This window comes from Arvicola amphibius, chromosome 2 (genome assembly GCF_903992535.2).
Source record: "Arvicola amphibius chromosome 2, mArvAmp1.2, whole genome shotgun sequence".
Taxonomy (NCBI): Eukaryota; Metazoa; Chordata; class Mammalia; order Rodentia; family Cricetidae; genus Arvicola; species Arvicola amphibius.
In genome coordinates, this window is record NC_052048.2 from 92,859,454 (window position 1) to 92,874,418 (window position 14,965).

Below are 14,965 nucleotides of genomic sequence, written 5' to 3' on the forward strand. Positions count from 1 at the left end.
AGATGGTTTTGAGCCAACGTGTGGTTGCTAGGAATTGAACTCAGGACCTCTAAAAGAAGTCAGTGCTCTTAACCTCTGAGCCATCTCTCCAGCCCGGTAATTGTTAGTTTGATGCACTGAGACAATAGACTGAGTTTCGGGTTGGAAAGATAGTAACCATTTTTCTCCTTTCTTATTGTGGGTACAAAATTGGTATTGAAATGTAGTTCTTAATGGGGAACTTTCCTTAGTTTGCCACCATAGCACTGGAAGAAAATTAGAATTGTATTTGTAACGTTTTACTTCAGGTTGAGACAGATTTGGCCATCTTTTTGAATGAAGTTATAAAGTCAGCATTTTCTCTTTATGAATTTTTCAATGTGTTTCTTTAGGTGGAAAGAGTGCTGTGCTCACCGCTCTCATAGTTGGTCTTGGTGGAAAAGCAGTTGCTACTAATAGAGGATCCTCTTTAAAAGGTTTTGTAAAAGCTGGACAGAAGTAAGTGTTCTCTGCTGATCTTTATTCTCTAGTAAGAAGCATGCTTTAGAACCCTGGAGAGCGGGTATCTCCAAGGAGAGGTTTCAGATATTAGTCCTTTGTCCTGCCTTTGTTGCCAACATGGCCTTCTGCTTCCTTTTATCATCTTGGCAGATAGCCTGTGTTACTTAGTACTGTGTACTGCCCACTTAAACTTGCTGTTTTTATGGGAGAAATGGCAGCAGCAAATTTATGTATTTTTAAACAAATATTTATTAAATATATCTTTGTGGGTTTTTGCTTAAACTTCGTATCAGCAGTCATGCTAACATGATAGGGATGAGAGCAAAGTCAGTGTTGAACCAACTTGTTCTGTGCAGAATTTCTTTTAGCTTTCTGTGATTCCTAGAAAAGTATCCTATATCTGGCTGTTTCTCTTAACTCAGTGAATATGAGTTTAGGATCACAGTCACACGTCTACTGTCTGGACCCTTGATGAGCAGTCATAGTACTGCCTTGTAGGTTAACATTCATACTTCTTTCTATTTGTTTTGAAATAGGATTCTGTGTCACATAGACTGTCCTTTAACTTGTTATATAGCGGAGGCTGGTCTTGAACTTCTGTCCTTTTACCTCTGCCTTCCCAGTGCTGGAATTTTGTGTTCAGTTGTGTCTGGCTCTATTCCTATTTCTGTTGGACATTTCTTTTGTATATAACTTACCAGTTGTCTAACTTTACGTCATTGCTGTTGGAGCCTTTTGCCCTCTGACAACCCTTTTTCTAAGGAGTCAGGATGGTGTTGTCTTTCCTCCTGCTCTGCTTTCCCTTCTGTTAGACAAGGACTGTGCAGCATTCCCAGTTCCTCTTGTTCTTGTCACTATCCAAGTGTTGTGTGATGTTTTCCTTTTTTGGCTTCTTGTTTGTTGCTCTTTTAGGGAGGCTGCCACCCAGGTCCCAAATAAATTATATGGCATCTTACTATTTCTTTTGAATGCTCCTCCTTAGATTGGCTTATTTCTTGCCATCTTTTCCTAACTAAAATCAACCCATCTACCTTTTGCCTCTGGGCTTTTATCTTTCTTACTTCTGTACTTTACTCTTACTCCATGGCTGGCTGGCCGGCCCCTGACATTCTTCTCCCCTTTCCTTATTGCTCCTCTTCTTTCTTTCTTGTTTCTCCTTTTATTTATGCTTTCTACCTGTCAGCCCCTCCCGTCCTTGCTCCTGCTTTGCTATTGGCCGTTCAGCTTTTTATTAGACCATCAGGTGTTTTAGACAGGCAAAGAATCACAGCTTCACAGAGTTAAACAAATGCAGCATACACAAAAGCAACACACCTTAAAATAATATTCCCCAGCACCCAAGATACCCTCTAGAGAGGCCTTAGGTTCTCATAATAATGCCCAGCTTTTGTTTCATTCTCTTACAGTGTGTAGCTGGTGATTTTATCAAATGGAAACTTTGATAATTGATACTAATACCTGACAGAACAGGATACAGATTTCTATTTGTTCTCTCCATTTTTCTCTTTATTTTAATACTTAAACATAGAGTAGAAATATGATACAAATGAAGAATGCCAGTTTTTTAATTACATATTGCTGAGGAACTTAGGAATTGTAGCCTTAATTCAGGATTCCCAAGTTGATAGAAAAGAAGAATAGGTACACAGGAAATCATTTCCCATCCTGGCTTAGGAAAAAAACTATTTGATGACAGTTTTCCAGTATAGTCTTTGCTTTTACTTATCTTACTGGAATTCTGTCCCAACAAATACTTCTGTTGGCCTCCTTCTCTGAACTTGTTGTCTTTAGGATAACTTCCAGATCAGACATAGTAGGCTACTAGGGAACAAGAGTATAATTTCAGATAGAGTCCGAGTGGAGTAGCCATCTGCAGAAGTAAGAGTCATTAAAAAGCTAAGACAGTTTTATGGATACTAAATGCATCACAGAGGGTGGAAGAAAAAAGAACTCATAATGAGGTTGTTTGTTTTTGAGACAGGGTCTTACTGTGTAGCCCTGGCTGGCTAGAACTTGCTATGTAGACCAGGCTGGCCTCAAGCTCACAGAGATCAGGTGCTCAGATTAAAGGCATGTGTCAACAGTTCTGGCTAGCAATGCATTTTTTTAAAAGGCTCTTCTTTTAGCTTTATTTAAAGAAAGGTTACTAAAGCTACATTGTGGTCCATACCTGTAATCTTGTCACTGAGGAGGCAGAGACGTGATGTTTGTTGTATTTCCAAGCCAACCTGGACCAGTCCAGCAAGGGCTGGTTAGTTAAGAAATTGGTTTCCCAAAACAAATTATTTACTGTTGTTACCTCTGCTTTATGATATATACATTTTCCCTCTTAAGGCAATTATCCTTGAAAATCAGTTGTTGTATAAGCTAGTAGGTTTTTGTTTTTTGTTTTTTTAAAAAAAAAAACGTACACAGTGTTCTGCCTGCATGTATACCTGCAGGCCAGAAGAGGGCACCAGATCTCATTACAGATGGTTGTGAGCCACCATGTGGTTGTTGGGAATTGAACTCAGGACCTCTGGCAGAGCAGCCAGTGCTCTTAACCTCTGAGCCATATCTCCAGCCCCCTAAGCTAGTAGTTTTTAAAGTATAGTCAGGATATGTCTTAGAAATTTATGCTCGTGTCTCAGTACTTCCCAAATTGGGAAGACAGGTTAAAGTGTTTAACATAAAATGTCTCATGGAAAAACATTGCTTGGCTAGTTTAAGGAAGCCAGTCAAACACTCAGTCACTTTCTATATAGTTAGAATGGCTATTTTAAAGCATTGGGATTCTGCTTAGTGTTTTGCACTTTAACTAATAAAATTTAGTTTATTTCTAGTTCCAGTTTTTCTTTATCCTTTTGTAATGACACGCAAGTGAATAAATGTAATTGATAATGAAAGTGTAAAATTAAAAATTAATGAACTTTTATTACATTGGTTCTTAACCTGTGGGTTGATTGCTTTGGGTTTGAACGAATGACACTTTCATATAGGACACCTAAGAACATTGGAAAATGTAGACATTTATGTTACAGTTCATAATAGTAGCAAAATACAGTCATGAAATAGCAATGAAAATAATTTTATGGTTGGGGGTCATCACAGCATGAAGAACTATTTAAAGGTTGCAGCATTAGAGTGTCTAATAAATAATAAAAATAATAAAACAGTTGTGACCATTAATTTAAAAGTATTAGATGTTATTTCAGACCTAGTTTTCTTTTTGTATGGCTACTTTGTTTTGTGTATCTTTGTAGTGCCTTCTTTTTGATTCTCCTCTGCCATCTTTCCCGTCCTTGTTTGTTTTCTTTAGACAGGGTTTTTCTGTAGCCCTGGCTGCCCTGGAACTTGCTCTGTAAACCAGGCTGACCTCGAACTCACACAGATCTGCCTGCTTCTGCCTTCTGAATGTTGGGTGTAAAGGCATTCCCCACCAATCCCTTCTCTTGGTTGGCTCTGTTTCACTGTGTGTTAGCTTCCTTCCCTGTCTCTCTGTGATAACGAGTATGTGACTTTCAGCTGTGAAGCTTATGTTCTATGTCTTATTCCTCATCTTTGTCTTGGCCACCCAGACTCCATGCGTGCAGGTGTCACTGACACTTTATTTAGGTGTGTGTGAAGGAAGTGAGTTCTGTCTGTCTTTGATTCAGTGACTGGGGGAACATGGTTCTGTCAGTTGGCGAGGTTGGAGAGCTCCTGCAGGTTTCATCATCTCACCAGATTAGTTTTGCTGTTGAGACCTCAAAACTATAGCTCTAATGAACCATCATTTCTTGGTTTGATCATGTTGAAATTTTAATTACGAAAAATGTATTTTAGATTTACAGAAGTGTTGCAAAAATAGTATAGTGTTTCTTCTATATTTCTCACCCAGTTTCCCTTACTGTTGATTAGGGGTCCCTAAGATGTCTTTAACCAAGACATCTGTGTAATTCACATTAGTGGAGTCTTCACTGAAGTGTGGCTTATTTTCCTGAACTTGAATTTTAAGAGTGATTGTTCCATGCAGATTTACATACATTTAGCCTAGTTTTTGGAGATGTAGATATAGACAGGTGACTAAGTCCATCTTGCAGAAAGGAGGATGGGAGTATGTACAGCAAATGCTGATGTGTATCTCCCGTCACATCTGTAGGGCACAGAGAAGCTCATCTTAAACATTTTCCCTGCATTTCCTGTAAATGTTAAAGGATGGAGTTTATTGACAGACTCATTAGAAATTTGTCAAAGATTTCACTTAATGAAAATAGTTTTGCATGAGAAGGCATTAGTGTTTTGCTCATATCAATCAGGAAATACTTCTGATTTTACTCTCAGCTTTAGTTTTCTGACTGACACAGTGTCTTTAACATTAAGTGATAGACTATAACCCTTAACTAACACGTTAATCAGATTGCATAGGGGACTTGAAAATTGCTGTAATCTAACATACTGCATTGTGCCATCATGTAACTCAGGTTAACCTCATTGTTTCAGCTCAGCAGACATCTCAATAACGTTAAGGAACAGAGGTGATGATGCCTTCAGGGCAAATGTGTATGGAGACTCCATAGTTGTGCAGCAACACATTAGTGTGGACGGAAGTCGATCTTACAAACTAAAAAGTGAAAAAGGTTTGTTGGTTTCCTTGTTTCTTATAAAATATTAGTAAATAGTTAAAAGTTCTTATGATTGTCCCTGTGATATCGTCCTAGTATCTTGAAACTTCATTTAATAACCTGCTTGGTTACTCAATACATAACAGTACTTGTGTATATTACACTTAATTGTTATAGGACATAAAGTCAACATGTTTAACAGAATTAATTTGAAGTAGGCTCTGTCATTTTGTTTTTAACTGTAGGTATCCTTTCTTCCCCTTGACTTCTACAGCTTAGAGCTAGTAGAAGGTAGGAAAGGGCATGAAGGGGGGTTCAGTTATTGAGAAGGTACTGTCTGGTTCCCACAGGAAGACACATGCGCTGTTCCTGCACGTGGGTTTTTTCCTACTCTCTATTTGATATAATGACTTAATGTCACTCTGAAACTACGTGTGTTTACTGGTATTTTTGTTGTTGTTGGCCTGATAAATGTGCTCAATATTTGCATTTTATAGATAATTGTACCTTTCCCCTGCATTTCACAAGGAGTCTGGTCTTTGTGTTTTTATAAACAGGCACCGTGGTTTCTACTAAGAAGGAAGAGCTCATTGCAATTCTTGATCATTTTAATATCCAGGTAATTACTAAATTTCTTTTTCAGATTAATTAATGAAACTATCATTTTGTTGGTGTGATTTTTGCCTTTGACATGCATATAAGTAAATAAGGTTGCTTCATGGTAAATTGATAAGAATATGTGCTCCATTTTTAGTGCATTGGTTTTGTTAGCATAGTCAATATCTTGTTAGAATTTATTTTAATAATGGTATAAAATTTCTGTGCAGTATAGGGACTCGCAGGTCTCATTTTCAAGAAGTCAGATATAATTAAGGTCTAGGGATGCACAGTGAAACGTGTTTCTTGCTTTCCTCCTCTTTTTCTTTCCTTTTGAAATACAGACTCACTGTGTAGCTCTGGCTGGCCTGGAACTCGCTCTGTAGATCAGACTGTCGTAGAATTTCCTGTCTGCCTCCCCTCCCAAGTGCTGGAGTTAAAGATGAGCACCGTCATACTGAACTGTAAGCAGTTTTGAAAACAATAAAAAAGCACCAGCATTCACTTAAAGAAGGTGTTTTTTAAAAACATTGTTTTACTTAAAAATTGAACAGTTGTCACTTTTAATGTTAAAAATGAGAAGTGTCATTTTTTTATTAGTTCTATATAATCTGTATTTTTAGTATCATAAGTTGCTTTGTTGCTAGTACCATAGTTGTTATTAAGGAAGCACTCTGAATCTTTCAAAGCAGAGTGTGTATTTAAAACTTTTTCATCTTATATATTCTGGTAGCCAATTGTATTCCTGCTTAAGCTGTTATTTAAAATGATTTGTGCTCCAAGTGTTAAATGATATAGTTCCATTGGCTTTTCTATTATCCTCACGAAGTTAGAACGACAAATAAATCTTAACGCACTGCTGTGAGAAAACAGCACCTGTTTGATCACCGATCTGACCACTGGTAACTGGACTGAACTTTTGTGTAGTGAAAAGCTCACTGACTGCATAATAGGGGTAAGGACAGAGTTCAGATAAGAGTGTAGGAAAGCTGACACACATGCTGTATGTTTACCTATATTATCCTTTGATCTTGGTAACATTAGAGCTATATGAAAGTGGAAAGCCTACTTTTTCTTTTTTTGTTGTGTGCTTGCGTGTGTGTTGGGTATGCATGTACATGTGGGTATAAGTGCTTGTGTGGAAAGCCAAAGTTGACATTGGGTATCTTCAGTTGCTCAGCACTTCTTTGAATTAGGTTCTCTTACTATACCCAGAACTTACTAATTCCAACTAGTCTAGCTAGCTAGCTCTTCCTGTCTCTGTCCCCTGAATGCTAGGGTTAAAGTTGGCTGGCCTTGCTGACTGACCTTTTACATGGGTTCTGAGGGTCTGAACTTCAGTTCTCATGCGTGCATAGCAAGTGTTTTCCCCACTGAGCCATTTCTCTAGCCCCTGAAAAAACCAGTGAAGGCATATGGGAGGCTTCTTGAGCTTGTATCTTCTGTAGTAGAATGCGGAATGACAGCGCATTTTGGTATTGTTCCATTTTGAAGCATTATCTTGTGTTAAAAATGTGTAACATTGCTTTTAGTATTTTAGTCCTCGTGCTATAAACTTTGCCTAAAGCTTAGCTTTCTTGATTGACCACTGGTCTTTTATAATGTATAGTTTGGTTTAAAGCATTAAAATGGAATATTTTCTAATGCCCTTTTAAAAAAATTCTTTCAGGTGGACAATCCAGTTTCTGTTTTAACGCAGGAGATGAGCAAGCAGTTCTTACAGTCTAAAAATGAGGGAGACAAATACAAAGTAAGAGAATGAACTAAATACAAACCTAACTAAGGTCATGCTTTCGGATACATAGGAACTTGCTCAGATAATGGGTACTGAGAATTTTTTTTCTCTTCAGAATCACCCACTTAAAGTAGTATTGTAAAATAGATTTAAACATTGCCAAATAAGATGTAGGTATAACTTTTTGGTGGATCTTTATATTTTTAATTTGACTTTTCATTCTTAAAGAATAGATTATTATTTTTTTTCAAATAACCTTCAAGAAAATACAGTGGAATGAATTGGCCACATATAATCTAATAACAAACTTTAAAGCTAAAGGATTATTTGATTACTACTAAAACTTAGTGTATAATCTGAATGTGTTTTGATTCTAGAAATTTTAGATTCATTCAGATCAAAGATAGGAATGTAATGTCATTTTTACTTTGAAAGTAGAATTATAAAAATACAGGAATTCTTTTTTAAATTTTCAAGTTTTATTATTTTCATGCTTAGAAGTATTTTTTTTCATGAGGTATTAGGAGCTTTCACAGTTGACTGTAGATGTGGATGTAACAGGTTCAGTAATTTTAATGTAAAATAAAATATGTTCTCCGTGTTTATGTATATGTGCTTACATTTTCAATGCTTTTTATGTAATTGATTTAAGAGTTTGGAGGACCATCATTGTCCCCCTTTTTGTGCAGAAAAGCCTAGAAAATCCTAAGTATACTTTTCTTTTTGTTGGTATAGTTCTTCATGAAAGCAACCCAGCTTGAACAGATGAAGGAGGATTATTCATATATTATGGAAACAAAAGAAAGAACAAAGGAGCAGATAAATCAGGGAGAAGAGGTTTGTAAATACTGTAAATCTTTTTGATATGAGCTCAGGTCCTAGATTACTTAAGGTAAAAGTATCAAAATTATATTCCTGTGTATAAAATCTATGTCTTCTTAAAATGATTGGCATTTTTTAGCATACTAAATTATATTTCATTTAATTTTTATAATTAGGGAATTAATTTTGTTTTGTAATAATGGATATGTGTGTGTCTTTTTTCACCTTTTAGACAGTTTTAAACTAGAAGATAAGGCTGTATCTTACCTTTCATATCCCTTGTTGTACAACACAGCAAGGGATTGGCTGTACAAAGCGTCACTGATTCTCACTATAAGTAGTTTGGAAATGTTACATAACATTTATTTTGTTGAGTACAAGCCGCAAGCTGACGATAAACCTGGTATGTCTCTATAGTAGGTGACTGATAACACCAGCAGGATAGTGGCCTTCTTTAGGCATCCAGTGGCTTGTTAACTGCTGTCGGACTGTACTTTAACACTTTGGCCACCAGGCCAAATTGTTGGAATCTTTGAATTTTTAAATAACTTCTACCAGTCATGCCCTGTTTCAGTCTGTTTTAAACAAAATTTTGAGTTGCTTTTATGTTATCTAATGGGATTACCAAGTAGAAAGTTGGTTATATAAATTAGAAACATCAGAGTGAAATCTGATCTTGATAACATTTTTGAGTCCAAGTACATAATATATTTTATTTAGATCACTAGGAGAACAGGAAAGGCAGACCCAAGTCTGAACTATGAGAGGAAGCCATATAAGACAAAGCAAGAGAGATTTGAGAAGTGGTTATGGCTCAGAGATGTAGAAATCAACAGGACTTCTCACTATATTAAGTTGCAGAGTCTTCGCAGATGTTTATGGCAGGTCAAGTTTCAGTAGGGAGAAAAACAGGAGCCAGATCTGTAGTTAGGAAGTGGAGTAGTAGATACAGACAGTTTTCATGAAACTCGGTGAGAAAGGAGAAATGAGATTATAGAATCCAAGACAGGTAGGGGATAGAGATGACCTTTTAGATAACCAGGCCACCTCCTTTCTTTTGCAGCAGTCCCTGCGGATAGCTACTTTAGAATGCTGAAAATTGTTGAGTGATTCCCTCTGCTGACTTTCATAACCTCTGAAGGCAAAGGCAGGGAGCACTAGTGAAGAAATCAGGAGGCAGGGAAAGTAAGTTTGGAAGGATTTTGAAGTAGATTAAAATAATCTTAGCTAAGGGAAGGTAAATTGGATTGGAAAGGGAATCAGAGTAAGATTACAGTATTGAGGCTTGATTGATTATAGAAAACGTGAATGACGGGGACCGTCCACATAGGTGAGCTCTGGGACCCACTTAATACCCTGTTCTAATGACATATTTTGTATTTGTTTCATTCATTATTAAAAGAAAATTAGGACTTGTTTGATTGGGGGAATACATTCTTTCTCTTTCCAGTATCTTTTGGGTACTTGTTATGTTTTATCTGGAAGATTAGGCTTGTCTAGCCTTTAGAGAGGAATTAAGAGTTAGGGATATTTAGATAGGGAATTAAGCAGGAAATGAAAAGGAAGCTTGAGGACTTGTGTGATCTTGAACCTGTAATGCTTTGGTCATAATAGTTGATCATTTTTATTGTGCAGAACTTAGCAAAATTATTATACTAAGTATTCCAAAATACTATAAAGTCTTTTTATTTTTACATTAATGATGTCATTTTTTTAATAAGTGTTTGTGTGGTGCCAGTTTAAGCCTTGTCTTAAAAAACATATTTACAGAATATTTCCTTCTGATGTTTATAAACATAATCTTTTTCTTTTAAGCGACTTACTGAACTGAAGCGCCAGTGTTTGGAGAAAGAGGAACGTTTTCAAAATATTGCTGGCTTAAGTACAATGAAGACTAACTTAGAGTATTTGAAACATGAAATGGCTTGGGCAGTGGTAATTTTCACTTTTGTTCATCTATATTCATTTGTAACATAACTTTTTTGTAATTCATAACTTTTGTAATAATTTTATATATGATTGCATTTCAGGTCAATGAAATTGAAAAACAATTAAATGCTATTCGAGATAATATCAAAATTGGTGAAGAGCGTGCTGCCAAACTTGATAGGAAAATGGAAGAACAGCAGGTACTTAGAGGTCCTTTCAAGGATATAATCAGTTAGGTCATGAGACTACTGGTGCTGGTTTGATCTACAAACCGTCTGTGTATTATCTGTACTTAAGTCTGTTAAACTTGAACCAGTTTTGTAATTTTCCAAAGATTATATATAGCAGCTGCAGCTTTTTTGAAACAGACCTGTATTTGTCTGTAATAATTCTGTCTGAGCCTTGACTGCTGACTTCTCGTGCCTGTGGACAGTATGATTTTGTAAAGGAGAGGAAACATAAAACACTTGAGAGAGAGAGAGAGACTGAAGTACCTGTAGATTCACATTGAAGTGAAGCACTGGTGAACCGAAGACACCAGAAGTGAGAGCAGTGTCCAGAGAAACTTCAGTGTGCTATGATTTATGATCCAGAATCTAGATTTCCTATATATAGAATTTGTGTTAGATGACTTGTTAGGGCTGTTCAAGTGTAGGCCAGTGATGTTAGAATATTAACCCGCTGTGGAGCTGTACATACGGCTTCCCGCACTGTCGTGCCGAAGTGGAACTTGTTGTAGGAAGGCCCCTTATTCATTTCCCAGCCACCCAGACTCCCAAAATAACCACACAGAAACTGTATTAATTAAATTACTGCTTGGCCTATTAGCTCTAGCTTCTTATTGGCTAGCTCTTAACATCTTAATTTAACCCATTTCTATTAATCTGTGTATCGCCACGTGGTTTACTGTCAAGGTTCCTGCTCATCTGTTCCCTACGGCTACATGGCATCTCCTTGCCTCTGCCTTCTTTCTCCCAGTGTTCAGTTTAGTTTTCCCTCCTAGCTCTATTCTGCTATGTGCAGACCCAAGACAGTTTCTTTATTCATTAACCAATAAAAGCAACACATAGACAAAAGGACCTCCCACACCAGAAACTCGTAGCTCCTTTGATCTTTATAGGTAGAGCTTCTTACAACTTCTCCACTCCCAGCCCCTTATCACCTGTATGTAGGTTCGTAAAATATGTTTGTAAGTCAAACATTTACTGATACTAAATCATAAAGGAATTTTTGCTTGTATTTTGGGACAGGGTTTTCCTGTGTAGTCATTGCTATCCTGGAACTGGACCAGGCTGGCCTTGAACTCAGAGATCCTCCTGTCTCTGCCTCTTGAATGCTGGGATTAAAGGCATACTTCTTTGGCGAACATAAAATTTTACCTTAAAAACTAGCACAAATTTGTATAATAATAAGATGGGTGGGTTTTTTTTTTTAATTTTTTTACCTAAGTAATTAAATCTTTAGCTCCGTATTTGATACTGTGCTTCATATGTTTTTAGTGTTTTCTTCAGAGTTGGTGTCTTAGGTTTATAGTCATCAGTGCTGAGAATGCCACTTTATATAGTACAAAGTACAATATGAGTACAAAGTAGCAGAAAGCTTTTTAGAAGGCTTATTTCAGTAATTGTTGGAAATACTGTTCTAATCTCAAGGAATTTTTTAAGCGGTGTTTTGTTTTTGGAAACGGGGTTTCTCTGTGTACCCCTGGGTGTCCTAGAATTCTCTCTATAGACTAAGCTGCCCTTGAACTAACTCAGAAACCCTTCTGCCTCTGCCTCCCGAGTGCTGAGATTAAACGCTTGTGCCACCATGCCTGCTTTAAGCAATGTTTTGATGGTTTGTTGTTTTTTATGAAACTGGAGCCAGAAACTCAGAGCAGTTTTTAAAAGTAAGCACCTTAACACAGTAATAACTTAGAGATACAGTAATTTGATATAAGCTACAGAATGATGGAAAGAAAATATTAATGTCTTTGTTCTCCTTAATTAAGCCATTATGTTACTCTAACTTTATGTATACAATAACAATACTTCAGTTTATAACAAAACTCCCAGACCTGAGCTGAGGTATAATTTAGACAGTGTAGGTGTTTATGTGACATAATGGTGTATATAGTGCTAAGTGCTCATATTGTGTTCAGAATCAAGCCTGCAGTGAAGGTGCATGATACAGCATGGGCAACTACCGCCAGGAACACCTTAAATTCATTATGCATTTGATTTTCCTTTCATTTTGTTAATTCGGTAGCATTTTACTATTAAAGCATTAATTTTTTGGACTCACACATTCTATTACATGCTGTCACATGGAGTACAGCTCAACTTAAGAAGTAGTGCTTTATAAGATTGCCTTCCTCATCCTACTCTGTCGTTTTGGATTACTTATGTCTGGCTCTTCCACACCCTACTCTATGTGTTGTTGTGGTTTGTGTCTGGCCCTTACTCATCCTTTTCTGTCGTTATAGATTGCTTACGTCTTAGTGTTTTATTCTCCTTTGCTTAAGGAATTTCTGCCCCAAGCATGGTTGAAATTTAGGATGTAATCTTCCCCAGCTTACTGCTTCTTGCCTGTCTTCAAAGCAACAGATGCCTTTACTTTAAGGGTTCTATTGTTGATCCTTCAATGGAAAAATAGTAGTCATGAATAGTATATTTGCTAGTATAGTATAATCCTAGGCAAGGATTCTCATTCCCTCTTCAGGTAATAAGTGGAAGTTCAACCCTTGCCACCATTCTCACCTCAAATTTTGTTTCTGACATAATAGCCTAAAATTTTTTCTTGAAATATTTATCCTCTTTGCCTTACTTCTCAGATTGTTGTAGAAAAAGTTCTTAAGTACTTTCCTTGAGAAATACTTCCCAGTCTAATAATGAAACCAAATTTGAGTAATAGATGCTCATCTCTTTTCAAAAGCTAGTAGTTGTGAAGAAAGCTATAGGACTCTCTTTTGTGTAAGCATTTGGTATTTCTGTAGTAAAAGTATAAACTTTCGGAGGGTAAGGACTATCTTATAGTGATAGTTATATCCTTCCTACCATTTATCTTTTTAAATTTATTAGTATGGGTGTTTTTCCTACTTGTGTGCTTGGTGCCCATGGAGGCCTGAAGAAGTTGTTGGAACCCTTGAACTGAAGTTACAGATGGTTTTGAGCTGCCATGTGACTTCAGGGAATTGAACCTGAACACTCTGTAAAGAGCAGCAGGTGTTCTTAAACTGCTGAGCCATCTGTCCAATCCCTTTTCTAACCTTTTACCCTGTTTGTTTGTTTGTTTGTTTGTTTTCAAGACAGGGTTTCTCCGTGTAGCTTTGTAGTTTGTAGCCTGTCCTAGCAATCGCTCTGTAGACCAGGCTGGCTTCGAACTCACAGAGATCCACCTGCTTCTGCCCTGCCTTCCTACCATTTTTTTATGCAGCACTTTTAATATGACTTTATTATTGTTTGTAGACTGACTTTTGAATCGAAGGTTTCTGATGAAAGAGTATATCATACAAACTTTGAATTTTTGTTAACTTAATAACAATTTTTAGCCAGACAATGGTGGCTCATGCCTTTAAGCCCAGTACTTGGGAGATAGAGGCAGGTGGATCTCTGAGTTCAATGCCAGCTTGGTTTACAGACTGAATTCCAGGAACAGCCAGGACTACACAGAGAAACCCTGTCTTGAAAAACAATTTACCACATCATCCTTAGTTGCTTGCTTTGTTTTTCCTTTCCCTCCTCTACTCTCTTCCTCATCTAGCAAGCTCTAATTTTGTATTCTTCTTGTTTTATTGTCTCCAGTGTTGGATTACAGGTGTGAGCCACCGGACCCAGGTGTCTTTGTTAAGCTCCAAGGTCAGAGCTGATAGTGTGACGCTAACACATGGCCCTGTTGGCCCGCAGAGGCAGGCCTGTGTTGGATTCTTTATAGAGGAATTTTGCTAGCTTCTGATTTAAATGGCACCTCCCCTCCTTCCCGTCCTTCTAATTCATCCCTGTTGTCATTGTCTCATTTTGGTCCCATAAGACTTTATATTTGTTTTATTATTCAAACTTTTCCTATAAATTTCCTGCCACCTTGCCTTCAACAAGTTTGAGGATAATCAGATACCAAGATGTACATTATCTTTACTTTAGAGGATTGAGTTATAAGCTGTGGATTATGGAATATAAAGCTTTTTTACCAATCATCTAATTTCACTTCAATATGTTCTCAGTTGAACTCCTGTTATTTTTAACTTCTGGGATAGCTACTGATAACTCTGCACATGCTCTAGTGTCTTTCCCTAAAACTTTGACCTCTATATCCAGGTGCACTTTAATGAACACCCTTCCTGTTGCTAGCATAAATGCTTCTCCTTGAACCATCCTGACTTTTCCTGGCATACCTACAGTTTCTTTTTCTATGTTTTTATAAGTATAGATACGATATATTCTACATGGTATTCAGCTTGTGTGTATTTTGTTATATTGTATCTTTCTTAAATCTTTTTCATTTAAAGACACTATTTTCTATACTCAGGATAGCATCTATTGGATAATTAAATGGGTCCAAATTAAATTATATTTTTGTATTTTATGTAACTGATTGCCAAACTTTTAACTTTAAAGGCTTCATCTCATTTATTTGTGTTTGTGTGTGTGTGTGTGTGCGCGCGTGCGCGTGCACATATGTGTATACGCATGTAAGCGATGGCATCCAGAGATGCCTTGGGTCATGCCAAGAGGTCAGAGGACAGCTTAAGAGAGTCAATTCTCTTCAGCATATTATTTGTCAGGTTGAACTTTGGTTGTCAGGATTGACAATGGGTGCCCTCCCTGTTGAGTAAAATTAATTT

At 36.9% G+C, this 14,965-nt stretch overlaps 1 protein-coding gene across 4 annotated transcripts in view; it reads left to right on the forward strand.

Moving 5' to 3' along the window:
• Positions 1-14,965, forward strand: part of Smc6 (structural maintenance of chromosomes 6) — a 104,028-nt gene that overhangs the window by 54,588 nt on the left and 34,475 nt on the right. For all 4 annotated transcript variants that reach the window (XM_038318704.2, XM_038318705.2, XM_038318703.2 and 1 more), the window contains 7 exons: positions 372-477; positions 4,942-5,078; positions 5,621-5,682; positions 7,330-7,410; positions 8,131-8,232; positions 10,033-10,152; positions 10,248-10,346. In XM_038318704.2, the coding sequence (XP_038174632.1) occupies positions 372-477; positions 4,942-5,078; positions 5,621-5,682; positions 7,330-7,410; positions 8,131-8,232; positions 10,033-10,152; positions 10,248-10,346 (707 nt within the window). The remainder of the gene's footprint in view (positions 1-371; positions 478-4,941; positions 5,079-5,620; positions 5,683-7,329; positions 7,411-8,130; positions 8,233-10,032; positions 10,153-10,247; positions 10,347-14,965) is intronic.